Consider the following 24276-nt stretch of genomic DNA (forward strand, 5'->3'; position numbering starts at 1 on the left):
GTGGTTGTGGCTGGTACAATTGCAACATTTAAAAGGCATCTGGATGGGTATATGAATAGGAAGGGTTTGGAGGGATATGGGCCGGGTGCTGGCAGGTGGGACTAGATTGTGTTGGAATATCTGGTCGGCATGGATGGGTTGGACCGAAGGGTATGTTTCCATGCTGTACATCTCTATGACTCTGACTCTAAATTCCTATGGAACCATTTTGGTTGCAAGGAGTGGGGCTTTTTTGATTTTGAGTAGTGGTGCATAATTCATAATAAATAAAATTATAAAGCTAATTGGAGCTTTACTAGTGAAATCATTGCTGTGAGCTAGTTAAACCTGCACCTCTCAGAGATCCATAAATGGTCACAATGTCAACCCATTACTGAGGTCCCTGAAGTGGCCACATGCTGAAATGGTCAGGAAGCAGATGGTGACAGAAACTTTGTCAGAACTGGAAAAATTTAGAGATGTTACAGGTTTGAAGTGGAAACTGAAGTGAACATGTGTTTATTGGGTGGAAGCAAGAGTAATTAAATGATGAATGTAACAATGCTGGGTGCAAAGATTTGTAAATAGGCAAGAAATGAATACATTTGTAAATTTTAAAAAAACTGTTACTAGATCCTGCTATCCAGGAGCAGTCCTTTGATCTGAAATTATTAAACTCCAGTTTGAATTCAGAAGGGTATATTGAATCAAAAGGTAAGGTGCTGTTCCTGAAGCTTTTGTTGAGCTTCACCAGAACTGTTTCGGAGTGGTACACTGTTAGTGTCACTTTTGATTGACACCTTTGTTCATTCTTGATTTCCTGAAGAAGGGCCTGTGCCCGAAACGTCGAATCTCCTGTTCCCTGGATGCTGCCTGACCTGCTGTGCTGTTCCAGCAATAAAGTTTCAACTTTGATCTCCAGCATCTGCAGACCTCACTTTCTCCACCTTTGTTCATTTACAAGCTTCACTGAATTTGCATTTACTATGCCGAATACAGAGGAGACTGAATTGTATATGCAGCTCACCATCTATCGAATAGAAAGTACAAGTAAGTCAGTGATTCTCATGGAATGAGTACCAAGTTGGCTCAAGTGTGTGGTCAAATCTTTAGTCTATTAGGGAGTGACTCCAGAAACTAAGAATTGCATAACTCAGTTTATTACTCTCTGCTAGGTGACCAGTTTGGGCTTTTAATCTGCTTTCCTTCCAGAAAATTCATCCCAGAACTGGTGGCTTCCTTAATAATATATCATCTGGCTGTAACTAAGTAAAGCTTGATGGACCCAAGAGGTCGTATTGGATTTCCTGCTACACCAACCTACTAGCAGACTAGATCAGGGCCAGAAGTGAGTGACCCAAAAAAAAGTAGGTTTTAAAATGATCCCACTTTCCTCATGGGCAAAGATGGAGCAGTGGTGCTCCTATACTGAAGAACTGGGTATTCCAGCCATTGATCTGCCCTCCAAAGCTGATTGAGAACAGTAACCTGACTGGAGAATTGGTGGTGGATTTATAAAAGTTCTGGGTGTTAAAATGTTCTGGGCTTCATTTCTTGCCAGATACAGAAATTGGCCTGCAGTTAAGAATAAGGAATCTTAATGAATTTCTTGTTTGAAAGATTTATATGTAGTGTTGGGTTTGAGTATGTCAGTTTTTTTCAAATTGGTAGCACCAGTATTTGAATTAGAAAACTTGGGTATAAATACGTGGATGTAAGGGGAGATGACCCATAATTCAAATTGGCTGCTGTATTTATTGACAAAGCAAAGCTTAGTGAACTTCAAAAATTATCAAACTCTATGGGTAGCCTGAGGCCAGGTAATGGTAGATATTCTCTTTCAGTACATATGACTGACCAAAGAATCTGTTGCTTGTACTTTCTTGTCTGAATTCCTGTGCATGCATTATACTGACATAGACGCATATCAGTGAAGTGCCTCTGGATGTCCTAATTTAGGTGTGGAGAGATGCTGTCAATCAATTATACATCATAAAATGAACATAAACCTCTAGATGACATACAACAACAAAGTTAAAATATTTTGATTTTAACAAACCAACAATTAAAAAGCTGTCACTTAGCCTGAGTTGATGCTGCTATTCAGTTTGGGAGTCTGAGCTAATTAGCTTCAATACTTGTGCTTCCAGTTCTCTTAATTTATAATTGCTATTACTAGTTTTCTGTCCTTAGTCCCATGAATATATGGTTGTGGATTGCTCCCATGAAAATGTGAAATAGAATTTTACTGACCGCATGTCAAAGGTTGATCCTAAAAATGATGGTTTGTGGGTCTCGTTGGCGGTAGCGATGGTGTAAGGAGGTTGAGCTGTGGATTCATTCCAGTACTTATCTTTTTCCATGGGTGGAAGATTCTGATACATGTCATCCACAGAGAGAAAGGAAACCTACATGGAGACACCGTTTTGAATGCACAATGTTGTGTATGTGCATTCAAATATGTGATTTTATACTCAACGTAAAGACAATAAACACAGAATATTTCTTTGTAAAGTCACCATCAGACAGTTTTAATGTAGATCTAGGTGCAGAGCTCCAAAAACGTGATTTCAAATAAACCTGATGAACTATAACCTAGTGTCATGTGACATCTGACCTTGTCCACCCCAGTACAACACCAGCACCTCCACTTCATAACATAAAATGCTCCTTCAATTTCTTGATAAACATGTCTGTTATTCTAACAACAGAAGAGCCCCTTCTGTTTTATTCTGAACATGATGTGTAACCATTATACCATTCTGCAGCACTGAATTGTGGTTGGTTTTGTGCTGAGTGCTAAAATATAATGTATGATTCTGCTGCCTGCAATCTATTTTCCTTTAAAAAGGTAACAATGCTGCATAGAAGCCAATTTGTGAAGAACCGTGTCATAAGCAAGACAAATTCTACATGGAACTCTTTTTAATTCACACATTATGATGTGGAGGAGCCAGTGTTGGACTGGGGTGGCCAAAATTATAAATTACACACTATCCAAGTTATAGTCCAAGAGGTTTATTTGGAAGCACTAGCTTTCTGAGCGCTGCTCCTTCATCTGGTGGTTGTGGAGTAGCACCATAAGACACAGAATTTATAGCAAACAATACAGAGTCATGCAAGTAACATGTTATATTTAACAAACCTTGATTGTGTTTAAGTCTTTAATCTCTTGGAATGGGTTCTGAAGAATTGGTGGGTTCTAACCCATTCTAAAACGTGAAAGACTTAACAACAATCAAGGTTTGTTAAATATAACATGTTACTTGCATGCCACTAATCGTTTCCTATAAATTCTGTCTTATGGTCCTGCTACCTGATGAAGGAGCTACACTGTAAAAGCTAGTGCTTCCAAATAAACCTGTTGGACTATGACGTGGTGTTGTGATTTGTACCTTTTTATTATTATTAGGTAGTAATACAACATGAAATCACTGATTCTTGCCTGTTTGTTTAACATCAAATCTCTATTTGATCTTCTTTACTTCAGTAAGTTTTGACTGTAATAAATTGCTAATATAACAATCTTGTCTTCCAGGTAATTGTAACACGTGAGCTGCTAGCATTTTAATTCAAACTGTAAACAGTACTATATCCACTGCACAACCACCTTTTCTCTTAGGTGAATTGAGAGACACAAAAAACTGGCAATCTAAATTAAACTGCTGATTAAATTAAAACAATAAAATAAAATTAAACCAAGGAAAGTATCCTCTGTAATTTTAAGCATTTTTGACTGATTTTATTGAATGGATCTGTGACCTTAGTTAAGACATTCTTCTTGGCATGTCTCAATTGCTCTGTTGGTATCTCCATGTTGGTATGTTGATATCTCTGGTATCATTGGGTGGCACGATGGCTCAGTGGTTAGCATGCTGTCACAGTACCAGGGACCCAGGTTTGATTCCACCTTCGGGTAGCTGTCTGTGCGGAATTTGTTTGTTCTCCCCATGTCTGCATGGTTTTCCTCTGGGTGCTCTGGTTTCGTCCCACAGAGCAAAGATGTGCAGGTTAGGTGGATTGCCATGTTAAACTGCCCCATAGCCTGCACACCCCTGGACACTAAGTGGATTAGCCTTTGCAAATGTGTGGTTACAGGAATAAGATATGGGGGTGTGTCTGGGTGGAATCAGGCCCTGCCTGGTAACTGCTCCCAGGTTAATGTTCAGCTGCTGACGTGTGATTGGTGTCATCGAACCTAACTAGAGCTGCGGTTAGGTTGGCTATGCCTCCCCTGAAAGAGTTCCAACTAGTCACCTCCAACTTCTCGCCCTTTAATAGCTTCCTATTGTCTTTGGCTTTGATTACGATAAATATGTTGCTTCTTGCCCCAGCCAATTCCCATATGATCTGGTATACCATCTTGGAGCCATTATGATTTGTTGCTTCTTGTGACCATCCCTCCACACCCCACCCTTTTCATTCTATCCATTCATGTTTATATCTCTCTCTCATGTAGCTCATCTTTGTGGCTTCATCCATTCTCCAGTGCTTCTCATCATTTTCTCATTTTTGCCTAATATTCAGTAGCCTAAGCAAAGAACATGGAGGATGTTGATTGCTTCCTGTACTTAGGAAGCAGTGTCTCCTGGGAAAGTGATGTAGAGGTTGACGTCCAAACAAGAATTGATAAAGCAGCATCTGTCTTCCAGGAACTCCACATAGTGACGTAATCCAAAACCGCCAACATGGCCATGAAACTGTGTCTCTCCACATCCATCCCAGTACCAACTGCAATCTATACCAGTGAGATGTGGAAGAGAACAGCAAAGGTGTCATGCAAGTTGGGTTTTCCACACACTGTTGCCTAATAAGATCCTGGGCAGCACTTGAGAGACAAATGAAGAAGTGGTAAACAGTAATGGGCAGAGGCACCTTCAGAACATAGACAGATTTGATTGAGTATGTGTATGTCCGGGAGTCAGAATACATGTCCTGCCTTAATGATAGTTGAATGGACACCACCAGGTGGGAAAAGAAAATAGGACCCAGCCAAAGAATACAGTAAATTGAGGGAGACCTCCAAAATGCAGGTCACTACATGTCCGGGAGTGAAAGGGATTGCAATGGATCAAAATCTTGTTGACCATAGTCCCATATGGGACTAGAGGAGCTAAGTCCAAGTAAGTTACAAAGAGATCACTTGCCTTATTTGCAATACAGTAGTTAATGGTTCAACATCATGATGTTAATGTACCTGAAGATTGCGGTCAATCAGCTTGTTTGTTTCAAAATCATCATCATCCTCTCCAAATGGATTAATGATCTGTTCAGCTACCTGGCTGAGAGAAAAGGGATATGAAATCATCTTCATTGCTTTGCTAATTTAACCGTTGTTCTGTTTTTACCAATTGCCTATCTTCGTGTGAGTGCTGATGTACTGTAGTACAAAACTAATAGTTACATGCTGTTACAGCAAAGTGCAGGTCATTCTGCTAAATGTAACGCAATTGACAAATAGGGGATGTTGTTTCTAAGGCGCAAACTTTTCAAATGTGTTAGCTATAATGCGATTGCATTGCTAATACTTGTGCTATTTTTCCTGTGCAATTTTTATATAGTGTGGGGTTGCACAAGAACACAATTGTGCTATACCTGTATGTCAAATTGCTTTGTAGTTGGGTTTAAACCTGAGCAAGATTAGAAGAGGGAGGTTAGGGAAGGTGACTGCAAACAGAGAATGGCTTTAAGAAAGCACTTAAAGGTGACAAGAAATATTGAAGGACCAAGTGACTTAGAGGGAGTTCCAGAATGTGTGACAAAATGGCTGATGTCTTTCCCCTACTGTTGAGAAAGACATGCATTTACACAGTGCCTTACATAATCTCAGATGCCTCAAAAGTATATCATAGCTAATGAAGTATTTCTGAAATGTAGTCACTGTGATGTGAAGCAAAGAGAGGGGATATGCATAGTAGTTCAATGAGGAAAGGTGGAAGAGATTGCAGAGGCAGACAAAAGCCAGGTCTGTGGAGAGATTTGAAGTTTTGAGGATTTTAAAATTGATGCACCAAGACAAGACTAACAAATGGATACTGGCAAGGATTCATTTCAGAATCAATTGAATATTTAATAGCGTTGAGTCCAGGTAGAAGAAGAATCGATGAGTTGGAATTTCTTAAAGTGGAATTCAGAAGGTCTTGCAAGACTTGCAGGTTAAAATGTAGGAGACAAATTTTGGACGAGTACAGGTTTACCTAAGAGGAAGTCAGGAAATTACATTCATGGTGTAAATTAACAAATGCATGAATTATGTTAGCAAGCTGGAAATGTAATAAAACTGAGGATTTTGAGGTGAAATTTGAAAGCTATGCTGATGGCTTGGATGTAGGGACATAGAGCTTTGCATACAAATTCAATCTCAACCAGAGTCTCCGGTGGGAGCAAAGCTGGGTGGCTGCAGCCTTACCCAGTGGTGAGCTGCTAGGTTCAACTTTATGCTGCATAGTCAGTCAGACTTTGGGAAAGATAGTTAAAGGTAATCAGAAGGGATTGTTGACATTTATAAACACACTTGTCCCAGTCGTGTAACTAATATTTCTAATGGAGCAACATAAGAATAACAGTAGGAGGGTCCAAGAATGCAACTCTGCACCATATTTGTGCATGTAAAAATACCATCCAGATTCTGTATGATCTGGCCCGCTAAACACAATGTATTCAATTCAGAGCAAAGTCCTGACCTTAAGCCAACCCGCATAGAAGAAGAATTGCAGTAGAGTGAAGATAGGAATATAAAAGTCTATGTTATCTTCTTCATAACCTGGCCTTGGTTCAAGAAACTGACGTCCAATCAGACAGAAGGCAAAGAAGGAGTAGACTGCAATAGTAACCACCTGTGGAGAGGTAAGACAGAAGCAGCAGTTATCAATCATGGAATGTGGATACTTCAGAAAGGATATTTCCTGTTCCATTTCTGTGTCAAATGTCTACATTCAGGGAATTTTTGGAGGTGAACTTTTATGCGGTGCAAGTCAAATGGTACAGCATGGAATGAAAATTGACTGAAAGCACGAAACTGCTTCATCAAATTCAGAATGTCCTGACACACAGACCCACCCAACAAGAGTGTGTTGCTCTGGTAATCCAGCAAATTGGACCAGCACAGTCTCAGTTTTCCTGCTTAACCTTGAATCCTCAGGCTAATCCTAGTATTGAGACTGCTGGTCCAGCTGAGATCAAAGACTGAAGGAGGCATCTTCATTATGTGAATAGATAAAGGTAATCTTTTCGAGAGTCAATGGATCAGGAATTGGAGTTCAATGAAATTCTGACCTGAGTGTACACTAAGGGGATACTGATCCAGTCATAGTGAAATAACAGGCTGCATTTTGCCCGGTGTCGGTTCAATTCCTGCAAATGAGAAAGGGAAATATTTTTGTTAACTGATATATACAATATAAATAATAATGTGGGCCATTAGAGTTTGTGAGGCAGCTTGAAATTCATATTTGTTTCATGCTACAACATCTGTGCAGTGACATCTATGATCTAGCACTTTAAGTTAAAAATCACGCAACACCAGGTTTAATTGGAAGTATTAACTTTTGGACCGCTGCTCCTTCAGGTGGTTGTGCAGCATTCCAAAAGCTAGTGCTTCCAATTAAACCTGTTGGACTATAACCTGGTGTTGTGTGATTTTTTAACTTTGTACACTCCAGTCCAACACTGGCAGCTCCAAATCATGACTAGCGCTTTAACACATCCTTGCCAGTAATGCAGTCCTGCCACTCTGTGGCTGTGCAGAGAACAGCTGACCTTACCTACATGTGGGCTCAGCTCATTCAGATAGCTTTAGTTTCCTGGCACAATGCTCATGAGTTGCAGGATGGGGAATGGGAAACACAAGCCAGCATTTCAGCATTAATTGCAAGTCCCATTGAGCGCCAGTGGTTTCCTTAAGGAAGAAAGAGGAAGAGCAGCACAAGGCAAATAGATACGGAAATGCATGACTAGATTGCTGCTTTAAAATTCTACTGCCACATTAAAGAATAACATATTACATCACAGAAGGATTATAGGGAAGATTTTAATGAATATTTTTGTGGATGCTTTCAGTATTGCTTGTAATTTGTCAGTATAAAAGCATAAAAAAAGTGAGCAAGAGTAGGCCATCTAGCTCCCTGAACCTGCTCCACTATTCAATAAGATCATAGCTGATCTTCTCTCGCAATACACTGCACTGGTTAGTTGAAGTCTGTTGAGCCTGTTAAGCAGGCAAAAGGCTTTCAATACCCGATTAATTAAAGTAATGGTTACCTAAAACCCTTCAGGTCCCATTGCAGTAAGAGTTCCAAAGAAGAATTCTGTATTATATGTGCTACTGCATTAGAACCATTTGCACTTTACTATTGATCTGCCCACTGTTTTATAGTTTCTCACTGAGGGACTAAGATATCAGGCTTACATCCATCAACAGTCTTAAAGCAACATCATCTTGGATTCTGCCCTCTCTCCTTGCCTGGGCTGCCAGGTTTGTAAACCACACACATGGAATCCAGTACTTGTTAAAATCAGAATAGAGGCTTTCAAATTTCTTCAGTTCTTCATTGGTCATAAAACCTGCAGACAGAACCCGCAAACAGACATAATGACTGATTAGTTGAAGTCATAGAGTTGATTTGCTATTTCTTGCGTTTGGGAGTGTTGGATCATCTTGTACAATAAATGCAGGAAGATCAACAGGAGGGAGCTCAAACCCATAAGAGAATCTGTGGAATTTTCCACCCATTTCCAATTAGTAGATATTGGGCGAACACCTCACAGTTGTCTTGCTGTACTCAGTGTCCCTCAGATGCTACAGCAACTGAGATATTTGCACCCTGTCTCTGGCACAACTGCTTTCTAATATCCTTTTTGTCCAAATAACAAAACAATGTAATATGACCATCTATTACATGACTTCTGTTTTTGGGCATGTTTAAGCTTTCCTGCATCCTTGTTAATATTTTCAGTGAAAGTATCTCTTCAGATAAACTAATACCTTTGTACTATTGCTCTCCAATACTTTGCAGTAAAATATTTTTATTACATTCTTGTGGAGCTTGAAAAGACCAACAAAATGGTCAAATGTTTGAGAATAGGTGGAGGGGATACTCTACAATATTATGGCTGCAGCTCATATTTGGTTTCTCATTTACTTAACTATGATTATTTCTATGTGAGAGAGGTTATCTCAGTGGCTCAGTGATGGTTGATATCTGGTCAATGCTAAACTAGTTCCTCAGTGCAGACTTAGAGACACAACAGTTAGCATGGGAGAGGGATTCAGCCAAGTGAATGCTCCTGAAAGTTGTCCAGCTGCCTGCCACATGAGCATTTGAAGGTGGACACAGATGCTTCAGCTGTGATGCCCCCTGTGCATGAATGTCTTGCTGACTGTGATGCTGATGGTTGCACAAGTCTATTAGCCAGATGGAACTCAGAAGCCATATGGTTGTACCAATGTCACTAATGCAGTCAAGGAAGTATGCTTTGTCCTGACATTCTGTCCTGGTGTATCCTCTGATAAAATATTCGCATGTATGTCCATTGATAACATGGGTCACATTACCTGCTTGAAACTTTATTGCTGGAACAGCACAGCAGGTCAGGCAGCATCCAGGGAACAGGAGATTCGACGTTTCGGGCACAGGCCCTTCTTCAGGAATCCTGGATTCCTGAAGAAGGGCCTGTGCCCGAAACGTCGAATCTCCTGTTCCCTGGATGCTGCCTGACCTGCTGTGCTGTTCCAGCAATAAAGTTTCAACTTTGATCTCCAGCATCTGCAGACCTCACTTTCTCCTCACATTACCTGCTTCAACCACATGTTCTAACGAAGGGAATCTCTTTCGGACCCTTGTACTGATGGAGTGAAGAATGAGCACTGCAGAGAGATTGGCATATCGAATCAGCGTTCTCCTCAGCATCCGGCCCCTTTCATCGACACCATGAACATTACTGGACACCACACACATCAGCTGATCCGGAAGTGGGATATTAGTGTATTGGTTCCACCAGCGGTTAACAATCAGCGTTACATAAAAACCTACCGGGAAGGTTAAGAGTCACAGGGTATCATTAGTGCACATGCAGTATCAGACTGTGAGGGTGATGCAATGACACATTGGTCAGGCACTATTACACTTCAGTTGTTTACAGTGTATGCAATTATTTGTCTGACTGACATCACACTATTCGTCAATTAGTATTACAATAAACTACACGGATATGGTGCAAATTGCCATGAATTTGTTATTTTACTCTTGTTTTTCCCTCTTCATTTTCTTGCATAGTATTCAAGTTTTTACAGTTCAGATTGTTCTATGCCTGTAGCCCTAAGAGCAGCCATAAATTAAAAGGTGATCCCTGCAGGTGGGAATCTCCATCTCGCTCTCACTCTCCCTCTTCCTTCCATTTTCCCTGAAGCTGCTGATTTCCACGTGGCACATGGCTCCTGTCAGGAGTTTGGACCTTTAATGTACTTTTGCATTTTTCCTCCCTTGTATGCTATTTTTTAATCAAAAGATTAGCTAGAAAAATCTCAAATGAGCTGCAATTGAATTGTTCTTTCAATGGATAGATAATAAAATGATAAGATAAAGGAGCAGAATTAGGCTATTTGGCCCATCGAGTCTGTTCCACCATTCAATCACAGCTGGTATGTTTCTCAACCCCATTGTCCTGCCTTCTCCCCAGATCTTTGATCCCCTTGCTAACCAAGAACCTATCTATCTCTCTCTTAAATACACTCAATGACTTGGCCTCCCTCCACAGCCCTCTGCAGCAATGAGTTCCACAGGTTCACTTCCTCTGGCTGAAGATATTCTTCCTCAATCATGCATTCTGAGAAACAACTGAATTGATTAGTGGCTGGACTTACTGAACACCTATCAATTAATTGGCAAATAATGTCCAGTCTTCACAAGTTATCTTTGTTTTTATTCATTCAATGGGATGTGGGTATTGTTGGCTATGCCTGATGTCTGATTGCCCATGTCACCTGGGCATATTCCATGTTTAGACATGTCCATTTTTGGCAGGAAGGATTCTTCAGAGTCCATGGATTTTTTTTTCAAAGTAACAATGCAGATCACGGAAAGTGCTTTGCATCATAGGGATTAAGTACAGGTACACAATACTTTTTCCGAAATCCGAAAAGCTCCAAAATCTGAGGGTTTTTTTGTAAAGTATTTTTCTGTATAACAAGGTTGCTTGGCGTGCAAACAGGTGACCTAATTCCACACCCACTCGACCCACGGCACAGCACTGGGAGGCATCAATTGTGTCTCAGCGCTTGTATTAGTCACACGTGGGTCTGAAAAAAACTTTTTTATTTCAAAATCTGAAAAACAACTGGTCCCAAGGATTTCGGTAAAAGTATTGTGTACCTGTAGTTGTTTTCTCCTTGTTAAATAAGAAAAGTTCTGTAGGTGAAGCAATAGGTTAGCTAGTCTGATGCTTATTTTCAGCATTTTCCAGTGCCTTCTTATTGCTTTATTCTGACAAATGGGGCATGATTTAAGCCAAATCTTTTACACGCGGGGCAAGCCATGTTAGATGGCAATTATGTGCTACCCACACCAGCAAGATAACTCACTGGGTTTCCCACCGGTCAGCTCATTAACAGCATAAGGTCACCACTTTATCACAGGCCTTGACATTGGTGACCTGGATCACAAGAAGCTGCCAGTTAATCAAAGACAGTTCCTTGGGAAATCCAGTGGTAAGAAAGTAAGTCCTTTACCTGCGAGGGGCAGGTGGGGGACTTGCTGGGAGAGAGATCAGGCAGGACGATTATAATGGTTAGCTTTCAGAGGTGTCCACTTTGCTGCTATCGTGCTCCTGATTGGCTCAGATTTGGTAATTAATAGGGTGTCCCTAGCTCAGCAGGCAGATTGCCATGACCTCCTATTGCAAAATCTACACAATTTTCTCACCTACTGGGGATGCAGGTGATTGAAGAGATGGCACGTTCTGGAAGGATCCACAAATGGGGGGAGGGAATGGTACTAAGACCCCAGCTATTCACCGTATGTGTTAATGATTTAGGTGAGGGAACTCAATGTAATATCTCAATATTTACAGGTGACACAATGCTTAGTGTAAGGGTGTACTGTGAGGAGGATGCAGAGATTTGGACAGGCTGAATGAGTGGGCAAATGCATGGCAGATATAATGTGTGAAATGTAAATAAATGTGAGGTATTCCACTTTGGTAGTAAAAATAGGAACACCGATTATTATTTGCATGGGTGTAAATTGAGAGAGGGGAATGTTCAATGAATCCTGGGTGTCCTTGTGCACCAGTCACTGAAAGTAAATGTGCAGGTGAAGTAGGCACTGAGGAAGGCAATATGTATATTGGCCTTCATAGCGAGAGGGTTCATGTACTGAAACAAGGATGCATTGTTCTAATTGTACAGGGCAATGGTGAGGCCACACCGGGAATGTTGTGCACAGTTTTGGTCTCCTTTACTAAGAAAGGATGTTCTTGCTATAGCGGGAGTGCAGTTAAAGTTTACCAAATTGCTTCATAGGGTAGATGTATGAGGAGAGGTTGAGTCGGTTAGGATTATATTAACTGGAATTCAGAAGAATGAGGGGGCTGTCCTAAAGAATCCTTACTGCACTAGACAGTGTAGATGCAGAAACAATATTTCCGATGGTGGGGGAGTTTAAGGATAAAAGGCAACCAGTTTAAGGCTGAGGTGAAGAGAAATGTCTTCACCCAGAGAGTGGCGAGTCTGTGTAATTCACTACCACAGAGTGAGGTGATTGAGGCCAAAACATGTGTTTTCAAGAAAAAGATAGTGATAGCTCTTGTAGCTAAATGGATCAAGGGATATGGAGGGAGGGCAGGATTAGGGTATTGAGTTGGATGATTAAGGTATTGAGTTGGATGATTAGGGTATTGAGTTGGATGATCAGCCATAAGCATATTGAATGGCGGGGCAGGCTTGACGGGATGAATGGTCTATCGTGTTCCTATCTTCCAGGATTCTATGAGTTCAAGCCTTTTCGCGGCCATTAAAGAACATCTCAACAGCTTTAATCCTGGAGAGCAAAGGATGTCACCCATTGATCTCTTCCTTCTCATTAGCTCTCCAGGAGGAGAATTCCCACATAGAATTAATATCCATTGACTAGAAACTAACCTGGAGCAGCTATATAAATACTGTGGCTTCAACCAGACGTCAGAGGTTCTGAACTCTGTAGTAAGTAACTTCCACTCTGACTCACGAAAGCCTGTCCACTCCCTATAAGGCATAAGTCAGGAGTGTAATGGAATAGTCTCCACTTGCCTAGATGAATACAGGTCTAAAAATCTTCAAGAAACTTGACATCATCGATTCTGCTTGATTGGCATCTCATGTAATACTAACACCATTCTCTGTCTCCAACACCACAAATTCAGAAGGAGGGATTGCTTTATGACCAAACAGATTGGGACTCTACTCACTGGAATTTAGAAGAATGAGAGGTAGTCTCATTGAAACATATAGGATTCTTAAAGGGCTTAACAGAGTAAATACAGAGAGGGTGTTTCCCGTTATGGAAGAGTCTACGACCAGTGCACATAATCTCAGAATAAAGGCGCACCAATTTAAGACTAAGGTGAGGACGAATTTCTTCTCTCAGAGGCTTGTGAGTCTTTGGAACTCCTCGCCACAGAGAGCTGTTGGGACAGAGTCCTTGCTTATATTTGAGGATGAGATAGACAGATTCTTAATCAGTAGGAGAATCAAGGGTTATGGGGTCAGGGCAGGAAAGATGATGTGAGGAATGTCGAATCAGGCATGATCATACTGAATGGTGGGGCAGGCTTGAGGGGCTGAATGGCCTCTTCCTGTTCCTATAGTCTGACACAGTGACAGTATTGTGTGCCATCTACAAGATGTTCCTTAACTTACCGAGGGTCTGTCAAAACCATACCCTCCACCAGTTGAAGAACAAGGGTGCCAGATACATGGAAACACAATCTCTCGCAAGTTCCCCCTGCAGGCTTCACTCTATCCTGACTTGGAATTATATCATTATTCTTTCACTGTGTCAAAATCCTGGAACTCCCTTCTTAACCACACTGTGGGTGTCTGTACACCACATAGACTCACATCAGTCCGCGAACATCTCAGACATGGAAATTACTGTCATTACTTTTATGTTAAAATATAAACACCAACAACATACATTTATATTTTGCTCTTCACCTACATGATCATTTCGGTTCTCTCTGGAAGTGGAAAATGTGGATCGGAAGTAAAGAAATTCATTTAGGAGACCAGGGGTATGAGTTAAAGGGATCTGTGTAGGAAGTCTTTAGGGCAGTGGAAAGACATGCCAAATTAGTTTTGAAATAAGAATTTCAGAAGGAAATTATTTAACAGCCAAATCTAGTGCTTGAACAAAAGAAATAGGAAATAAGTCATATTTCAGTGTCAGAGAATGGAAGGATTGTAAGAATGGCAAGAATTTGCTTGTAATATGGAGTACAAATGTGATGAAATTTGAAGATGAGAATCTTGCAGATGTTGATGCTGGGAGGTAGGATATAGATGATAAATGGAGCAGCTTGGTGGGTATCATATAGTTTCAGGAGACACAGTGCTATGCTATTGGCTCTATATAAATGCAACTTGTTAGTGACATTTTAAAATTCATTAATCATTTTATAGTAGTCTGAAGCTTTAGTTACAGACCTAAAACAAATGACATTGGAATAAGACTGGTCTGTTTGTCACAATATGTAGCCACATTCTCAAAGAGAATCTTCTGTTCATGTGATAGGAAATACCTACAATAAATAGCAATAAAAACATGCTCAGACACAGGAGAATTATCCACGTATTAATATACAGTTGGTTGTAGTAAATGCAATGCTAATTATATTTCAGTTTGAATTACTTATTTCATTTACTGAAGTTTCAAACTGTCACTTTTGATTAATTAAAATCAGCCAATCTCCAAGTTACAGGAAATAAACTGTCTACTTTACAGACCTTGCAGGGAATATTTTGGAGAATTTTATCATCATTATCTGTAGATCTCAGGACAACAGAAAACACTTTATAACCAATGCACTACAGTTATTGTAGAGAAACGCTGTCACAAAGTTCCACAAGCAGTAATGTGATAATGATCTGATAATTTGTTTTAGTGAGATTGGTGCCATAATAAATACTTACCAGTGCACAGGGAAGAATTCTCTACTTTTTGTCAAATAGTGTATTGGGATATTTTACAACCACTGAAGAGAGAAGGCAGGACCATGATATCAAAGAGAAACCTTCAATGGTGTAGCCCTCAGTGCAGTACTGAAATGTCGATATACCTTATATGTATTTGAGTTTCTACAATGGGGCTCTACATCACAATCTTCTGACTCAGAGGCAAGAATCTTCCCACACATATAAGTCCACGATACTGTGATCTGTAAAATATCCAAGTCATTAACACTATGGTTGCTTTAAATTGAATCCTGGATTTTTGGAAAGTTAGCAGATTTTTGCTAATGCAGTAGGACCATAAAATGTAGCAGCAGAAGTAGGCCATTCAATCTGTTCCACCATTCAATCCTCAACTCCACTTTCCTGTCATTTTCTCATAACTATGAATCCCTTAAGGATTAACTTTCTGTTTAACCCAAGCTTGAAAGTACATAATAACCCGGTCTGTACAGTCCTCAGTGATAAAGAATTCAACAGATTCACTGTCCTCTGAGAGAAGACATTCCTCCTCATCTCTGTCTATAATGGGCAACCCTTTACTCTGAGATTCTGCCCTGTGGTCCTAGCCTTTCCCAGAAAGGGAAACCACCTCTCCATATCCACCCGGTCAAGTCCCCTGTGAATCTTTTATGTTTCAATAAGGTCACGTCTCATTCTTCTAAATTCCACTGAGTGTCGGCCCAACGTTCTCATCCTCTCCTCCATACCCAGGATCAGCCTAGTAAATGTTCGCTGCACTCTTTCCATCTATATCTTCCCTCAGACAGGAAACCAAACTGTTCACAGTAATCCAAGTATGGCCTAATTGGTGCCATATATTATTTTAGCAAGACCTCCCTATTTCTCTACTCCATTTCCTCTAAAATAAAGGCCAACATTCCATTTGCCTTCCCTATCACTTGCTGAACCTATATGCTAGCTTTTTCTGATTCTTGCAAGAGGACTCCCAAATTACGTTATGATGTAGCTTTCTACAGTCTTTCATAATTTAAAAAATATTCAGCTCCTGTATTCATTCTGCCAAAGTGCATAACCTCACGTTATATTCCATCTGCCAAGTCTTTGTCCACTTGCTTAACCTGTCTATTTCCCTTTGTAGTTGTGTCATCCTCACCACTTGTCTTCCCATCAGTGTTGACCCCAGCACTGATTCCTGTGGCGTACCTCTAGTTACAAGTTGTCATCCTGAGAATACCCCCCTTATCCAATCCGCTGTCTTGTATTAGCTAATCCTCTATCCACACTAATGTATTACAGTGCCTCCAACCCCATGGGCTCTTATTAAATAGTCTAATAGGTGGTATCTTATCAAACACCTTCTTGAACTCCAAATATATTGCACTCACTGCTTTTTCCTTTATTCTTCCTACTTGTTATCTCCTCAAAAAATTCTAATGAATTTGTCAGGTATGATTTCCCCTTCATGAAGTCATGCCGACTGCTTGACCAAATTATGTACAGTATTGTTGAATGCTCTGCTTTTACATCCTTTATACTGGCCTCTAACATTTCTCAATAATAGATGCTAACCTAAGTGGCCTATAGTTACCTTTTTTTTGTTCCCAAATTTAAATAATTAGATTAGATTCGTTACAGTATGGAAACAGGCCCTTCGGCCCAACAAGTCCATACCAACCTTCCGAAGAGTAACCCACCCAGACCCATTCACCTACCCTATATTTACTCCTAACTAATGCACCTAACACTATGGGCAATTTATCATGACCAAGTCACCTGACCTGCACATCTTTGGATTGTGGAAGGAAACCGGAGCACCCGAAGGAAACTCATGCAGAGACGGGGAGAATGTGCAAACCCCACACAGAGAGTCTCCTGAGGCTGGAATCAAACCCGGGACCCTGGCGCTGCAAGGCAGCAGTGTTAACTACTGAGCCACGGTGCCGCCCCTGTTACATGGTGTTACATTGGCAGTTTGCCAACCCTCTGAGACATTTCTAGAATCTAAATATTCTTGGAAGATTGCTACCAGTGCATCCACTGCAGCTATAAAAATAGGTAAGGGTCTTTGAGGACACGGGCCTCCAGAAGAAGCAGAGATGTTTCTTGACCGTCAAGTTGACGTGTGTGGACCAGGACACATCACTCAAAGGAACTTGATCTCTTGACCATCTCCACCTCAGCACCACGAATGCAGACAGGGGCGTGCCCTTAAGTCTGCTTCCTGAAGTCAATGACCAGCTCGTTCATTTTGCTGATGTTGATGGAGAGGTTGCTGTCTTTATACCATGCTGCTAAGCACTCTATCTCTTTCCTGTCCTCTGTCTCATTGTTTGAGATCCGACTTACAATGGTGGTGTCATCAGCAAACTGAATGTATAAGGAGTATAGTAAGGGGCTGGATACAGAGCCTTGTGGGGCACCGGTGCTGAGGATTATGGTGGAGGAAGTACTGTCGCCTATTCTTACTGATTGCAGTCTACAGGTCAGGAGGTTCAGAATCAAATTATAGAGGGGGAGCCGAGACCTAGATACCAGAGTTTAGAGATGAGTTTGTTTGGTATTATGGAGTTGAACTCGGAACTGTAGTCAATAAATAGAAATCTGATGTAGGTATCCTTGGTATCCAGATGTTCTAGGGATGAGTATAGGGCCAGGGAGATGGTGTGTTGTACGTGTGGGTGAATTACAAAGGATCAAGGCAATTTGGTAGGCTGGAGTTGATGTTAGCCATGACACTTGAAGCACTTCATAATGATGAAGGTCAGAGCCACCAGGCGGTAGTCATTGAGGCATGCCTCATGACTTTGCTTTGGTAACGGTATGATGGTAGTCTTCTTGAACCAACTGGGGACTTCAGATCGAAATAAAGAGAGGTTAAAGATGTTTGCAAATACTCTTGCCAGCCAGTCTGCACAGGATCTGACTGCATGGCCAGGACTCCATCCAGGCCAGTCGCTTTCCATGGGTTCACTCTCAACAAGGCTGATCTGACATCTTCCTCGGTAACCATGGGTACAGGTGCATCTGAGGCTGTTGGGGGAGGTGACATCATTTCACTTCACTCAAAGTGACCGTAGAATGCATTGAGCTTGTCAGGTGGGGATTTACTGTTGCCCGTGATTCTGTTTAACTTTGCTTTGTAGTGTAGTCAGTCTAGGTCTCAAGCTTAATTTGGCATTACTTCTTGGTGTCCCTGGTGGCCTTACGAAGGTCATATCTGGATTTCCTGTACTGGTCAGGGTGGGATGAACTGAATGCCTCAGTCTTGGACTTCAGTAAGGAGTGGATCTCCTGGTTCATCCATGGTTTCCCGTTGAGGAACATTTGGATTAACTTCTTCAGCATCCAATCTTTTACACACTTACTAATGAAGCCTGTGACTGTAGTACCATACTTGTTTAGATTAGATTAGATTAGATTAGATTACTTACAGTGTGGAAACAGGCCCTTCGGCCCAACAAGTCCACACCGACCTTCCGAAGAGCGACCCACCCATCCCTATTCCCCTACACTTACCCCTTCACCTAACACTACAGGCAATTTAGCATGGCCAATTCACCTATCCTGCACATTTTTGGACTGTAGGAGGAAACCGGAGCACCCGGAGTGGAACTTGGTGTGCATTAGGATTCATGGAAGAGTTTTGGATGAACTGGAATTTATGGAAGTTGGAGGGTTGGCAAACAGGAAAGCATCAGGATAATGGGAGTCTAGAGGTGGCAAAGACATGGACCAGGCTTTCAGGAGTAGATGAGCTATTATAAACATGGTGGTGGGTCTCACGATAGAAAAAGTAGGCATTCTACATGATGAATTCTTGTGGAACTCCCAAAGTTGGTGCAGAGCTATGTACAGCAAACATTGCTGGAAAAGGTCTGCCAACACTTTTATATATCAGAGTCAATGGCAGTTCCGCCAAGAAGGAGATCATTTGGAGGAGGGTGATAAGGGTTGGAGGTGACTATGTTAAAAGTGGTTGCAAAGTCAAGGTTCAATAGTATTCACCATCACAGTGGATGTCATAAAGGTGGTTGTGGTATGAAAATTTATACATGGAACAACATTGACTAAAAATTAGTTTAGCACAACTCTATCTGCCCTGCATTATCATCCCTTTCATCACCAGGACACTGCTGTGCAAAGAGCCCAAGCAATGACAGGTATGATAGATGGGCACAGAATAACGTTTAGAATATTGGCTTGAAACGTGGCAACTTAATTGGAGGGATTTAAATGAAGGGTTGCAGGAAAGATGAATTGTTTCATCTTTCCTGCAACCCATCTGGGAGGTGACAACAAGGTCAAGTAATTAGAAAAAGAAACAATGTTTGGAGTGGAGTTGTGGGTACTTGGAAGGGGATGTGATGTCAATGCTTTTTAAAGGAAATGGGACCCTAAACTGAAAATGGAAACTTCGGGCCAAGAGGAAACTTCAGTGGGGAGGAGTATAAAATTACAAAGCAAAGCAAAGATGTCTTTTACCTGTATGTAACACTGAATATTGAATATAAAATGATGAACACAATGAATTCCTTGTACAACAGTTTGTAAATACTTCCTTTCCAACGAAAGAGAAGTTTAGAGAATCCAGCAAATCGAGCATCTGCAACTTTCAGTGTGTAAGAAATTGTCATGGCGCCCCTTTGTGGTAACAATCTGAAAGTTCAATAAAATCTCAAATTAACAAATGCACGGATACTGAATGCATTCCTTAGATCTTTCAAATTGAGTGAGGTTGACAAATATCTGGGAGGTAATCCACTTACCTTCAAAATTGAACAGAGTATGTCAGTTGAATTTGACTGAAGACAGAGCAGTAGAAAAACTATAAAAAGACAACATTCTGATGTATGAACCTCAAAGAGCAAATGGAATGCATTTGCAGGATTCAAACATGAAAATAATTTACCTAAGAGGGAATAATCTCCCCTGTTTATAGCAATGTACTGAATCATTAGTCAGTTTTAATTTTACTGACTTTTATTGACTACTTGATATTAGAAGGAAGAGTATATGGGTTGCTATTGGTTTTGAGAATTGTTTTTTTTATCCCTGGAGTGTGGAGATCACTAACATTTATTGCCCATCCCTAGTTACCCTTGGTGGTCGTGAGCAATTTTCTTGAACTGGTGCAGCTCTATTTGGAGGACAACTGATTCATCAGCTGAGGCATAGGGACTGAGGTGAAGTGGGCGGAATGTGGCAATTGGTCAATTTCCTTGCCATATTTGACTGGATGCCATAATATTTTATGGGATCCGGACTCAATGTTGAGAATTGTCAGGGTAACTCCCATCCGACTATAAACAACTGTGCTGCTACCTCTGTTGGGTGTGTCCTACTGGTGGGACAGGACATATCCAGGGATGGTGTTAGTGGTGTCTGGGACATTGTAGGGAAGGTATGATTCTGTGAGCGTGACTATGTCAGGCTGTTGTTTGATGAGTCTGTGAGATAGCACTCCTGATTTTGTCCTTTGCCCCTCACTGTTAGCGAGGAGGGCTTTGAAGCGTTAACAGGCCTGCATTTGCTGGGTTTTTTTTGTTTCCAGTTATGTTTTTGTGACTTTCTATCAATTGTTACAGCTGAGTGGCTAGCTAGGTCATTTCAGAGGTCAGTTAAGAATCAACCACATTGCTGTGGGCCTGGGGTCACATGTAAGCCAGACCAGCTAAGAATGCTGGTTTCTAAGAAGGCCAGGGGAGGTAATGTAGGAAACTCCTGTAGCTACCTCCTTCTCAAGCAAGTATACCGTTTTGGAAAAAGTTGGAGGGGTGGGGGGCTGGGGCAGCCTCTCAAAAGGGAACATGAGTAGCCGGAGGTCGTTATACACATTGGTATCAACAACATAGGTAGAAAAAGGGATGAGGTCCTACAGAATGAATATAGGGAGTTAGGCAGGAGGTTAAAAAATTGGGCATCAAGAGTAGAAATCTCTGGATTACTCCCAGTGCCACGTGCTACTGAGAGCAGAAATGGGAAGGTAAGACAGATGAATACGTGGCTAAGGCACTGATGTATGGGACAGGGATTCAGATTTTGGATCAGTGGAATCTCTTCTGTGTCAGAGGACCAAATATGTAGGGAGATAGCAGCTAGCTGTAAGAGGGTTGAAATTGTAGGGAATTTTAACTTTCCAAACATAGACTGGGCCTGCCATAGTGTTAAGGGCTTGAATGGGGAGGAATTTGTTACAGAGGGGACACCGTATCTGCGGGTAATACATTCCAAGACCTACCGTGGATGCCCAAAACTATGGATAGTAGCGAGCCCTATCATTTAAATGGAAAACGTAGCTCCCCGGCAGCCCCCGGAATTATTTCTGGAATGTATCATGTATTATTTTCAAGCTACAGTAAACTGCAGATAACTGAAACCATGCAAACCGTATCCACGGATACAGGGGTACTACTGTAGTGTGTTCAATAAAACTTTCTTAATCAATATGTAAATGACCCTGCTAGAGAAGGGGCAAAACTTGACGTCCTCTTGGAAAATCAGGCATGCCTAGTGACTGAGGTATTAGAGAGACACTTTGGGACCAGTGACCATTATTCCATTAGTCTTAAAATAGCTATGGGAAAGGATAAAGTTAAAGTTCTAAATTGGGGCAAGGCTAATTCTGATGGTATTTGGCAGGAACTTTCAAATGTTGAGTGGGGGAGGCTATTCACAGTTAAAGGGATATCTGGCAGGTGGGAGGCTTTCAAAAGCAAGATAGCTAGAATTCAGGGAGACCAGGTTCCTGCTAGTGTGAAGGGCAAGTATGTCAGGCATAGAGAACACTGGATAACTCAAGATATTGATTCTCTGGTCAAGAAAAAGAACAAGGCATAAATCAGATATAGACAGCTGGGATCAAGTGAATCCCTTGAGAAGTATAGGAAGTATAGGAGTACACCAAAGAGGGAAATCAGGAGGGCAAAAAAAGACATGAGATAGCTTTGTCCGATAAGATTAGGGAGAATTCAAAGAGATTCTACAAGTATATGAAGGGCAAAAGAGTGACTAGGGTGAGAATAGGGCCCCTTAAAGATCAATGAGGCCATCTATTTTTGGAACTGCAGGAGATGGGTGAGATCCTAAACAAATGTTTCATGTCAGTATTTATTGTGGAGAAGACATGGAAGCTAGAGAACTTGGGGAAATAAATAGTCTTGAAAAGAATCCACATTGCAGAAGAGGATAAAGGTAGTTAGATCCCTGGGACCTGATCAAGTGTATCCCAGGACATTGTGGGAGGTTCAGGAAAAAATTGCAAGGGCCCCAGCAGAGATATTTGTATCATCGATAACCACAGCTGAAGTGCCAGAAGACTGGGGGGTGGCTAATGTTGTGCCACTATTTAAGAAAGGCTGCAAAGAAAAGCCAAGGAACTACACACTGGTGAGCCTGATGTCAGTGAGGGTAAGTTGTAGGAGGGAATCCTGAGAGACAGATTAGATTAGATTACATTACAGTATGGAAACAGGCCCTTCGGCCCAACAAGTCCACACCGACCTGCCGAAGCCACCCACCTTTACCCCTATACCTAACACTATGGGCAATTTAGCATGGCCAATTCACCTGACCTGCACATCTTTGGACTGTGGGAGGAAACCGGAGCACCCGGAGGAAACCCACGCAGACACGGGGAGAACGTGCAAACTCCACACAGTCAGTCGCCTGAGGCGGGAATTGAACCCGGGTCTCTGGCGCTGTGAGGCAACAGTGCTAACCACTGTGCCACCGTGCCGCCCACTAATGTAGGCAGGATCTACATGGTTTTGGAAAGGCAAGAACTGATTGGGGACATGGCTTTGTACATGGGAAATCGTGTCTCACAGACATGGTTGGGATTTTTGAAGAGGTGATCAAGAAGATAGATGAAGGCAGAGTTGTAGACATTGTCTACAGGAACTTTAGCAAGGCTTTCAACAAGGTTCCACATGGTAGACTAGTTAGTAGAATTAGGTCACATGGGATCCAGGGAGAGAGCTAGTCAATTGGATACAAAATTTGCTTCACAGTAGGAGACAGAAGGTGGTGGTAGAGGGTTGTTGTTCAGTCCTATGCGACCAGCGGTATACCACATGTATCAATACTGGGTCCACTGTTTTTCATCATTTATATTAACAATTTGGGTGAGAATATGGGAGACATGATTAGTAACTTTACAGATGTCAACAAATTGACACCAGCGAGCTGAAGGATAGCAGATGGACTTTAATTTAGATAAATGTGAGATGTTGAAGTTTGGTGAAATAAACCAGGGCAGGTGAAATAGAACAGTTAATGGTAGGACACTGGGGAGTGCTGTCAAACAGAGACACCTAGAGGTTCAAGTACATAGTTTCTTGAAAATGGAATCACAGTTGAACAAGGCGGTGAAGAAGGTATTAGGTATACTTGCCTTCATTGGTCAGAGTATTGTGTCCAGGAGTTGGAATGTTATGTTATGGCTGTACAAAGCATTGGTAAGGCCACATCTGGAATATTGCATACAGTTCTGGTCACTCTACCTTCAGAAGGCTATTAGTAACCTGGAAAGAGTGCAAAGGGATTTACAGGGATGCTACCGAGACTGGAAGGTTTGAGTTATAAGGAGAGTCAGGATAGGCTGGGACATTTCTCCCTGGAGCGTAGGCAGCTGAGCATTGATCTTATACGTGTTTGTAAAATCATGACAGTCATAGATGAGGTTAATAAACAGGGTCTTTACCCCAGTGTAGGGGAGTCCAAAATAGAAAGCACAAGTTTAAGGTGAGAGGGGGAAATATTTAAAATGAACCTGAGGGGTCTTTTTCACACAGAAGGTGGTGCATATATGAAATGAACTATCAGAGAAAGTGATAGAGGTGAGTACAATTATAACATTTAAAAGACATTTGGATGGGTATATGGATAGGAAATATTTAGAGGGATATGGACCAAACGCAGATAAATGGGATTAGTTCAGTTTAGGAAAGCTGGTCGACATGAACACATTGGACTGAAGGGTATGTTTCCTTGCTGTATGACTCTATGATTCTAAGTTCAGCAGAAACACTGGAGGAACTGCATAAATAAATAAAAATGGCCATTTATTTGATTATCCCATTTGAGTGAGTGAGTTTCACCATCATCTGCGTGACATTGAAAGATCTCAGCAG

The 24276-nt window shown here is 41.4% G+C and overlaps 1 protein-coding gene across 2 annotated transcripts in view; it reads right to left on the minus strand.

Annotated features, from left to right (window-relative positions):
- Positions 1-24276, minus strand: part of best4 (bestrophin 4) — a 28876-nt gene that overhangs the window by 2354 nt on the left and 2246 nt on the right. Inside the window, exons 2-9 of one of the 2 annotated variants that reach the window (XM_043699027.1) lie at positions 19628-19801; positions 14657-14751; positions 9773-10006; positions 8387-8541; positions 7255-7332; positions 6663-6815; positions 5177-5257; positions 2233-2387 (exon numbers count right to left, since the gene is read on the minus strand). In XM_043699027.1, the coding sequence (XP_043554962.1) occupies positions 2233-2387; positions 5177-5257; positions 6663-6815; positions 7255-7332; positions 8387-8541; positions 9773-10006; positions 14657-14751; positions 19628-19779 (1103 nt within the window). In that variant the 5' untranslated portion in view covers positions 19780-19801. Of the gene's footprint in view, positions 1-2232; positions 2388-5176; positions 5258-6662; positions 6816-7254; positions 7333-8386; positions 8542-9772; positions 10007-14656; positions 14752-19627; positions 19802-24276 lie in introns of those variants that run through there. The other variant, XM_043699026.1, reaches the window with a different exon arrangement.

Source organism: Chiloscyllium plagiosum, chromosome 11, assembly GCF_004010195.1.
Source record: "Chiloscyllium plagiosum isolate BGI_BamShark_2017 chromosome 11, ASM401019v2, whole genome shotgun sequence".
In the NCBI taxonomy this organism is placed as follows: Eukaryota; Metazoa; Chordata; class Chondrichthyes; order Orectolobiformes; family Hemiscylliidae; genus Chiloscyllium; species Chiloscyllium plagiosum.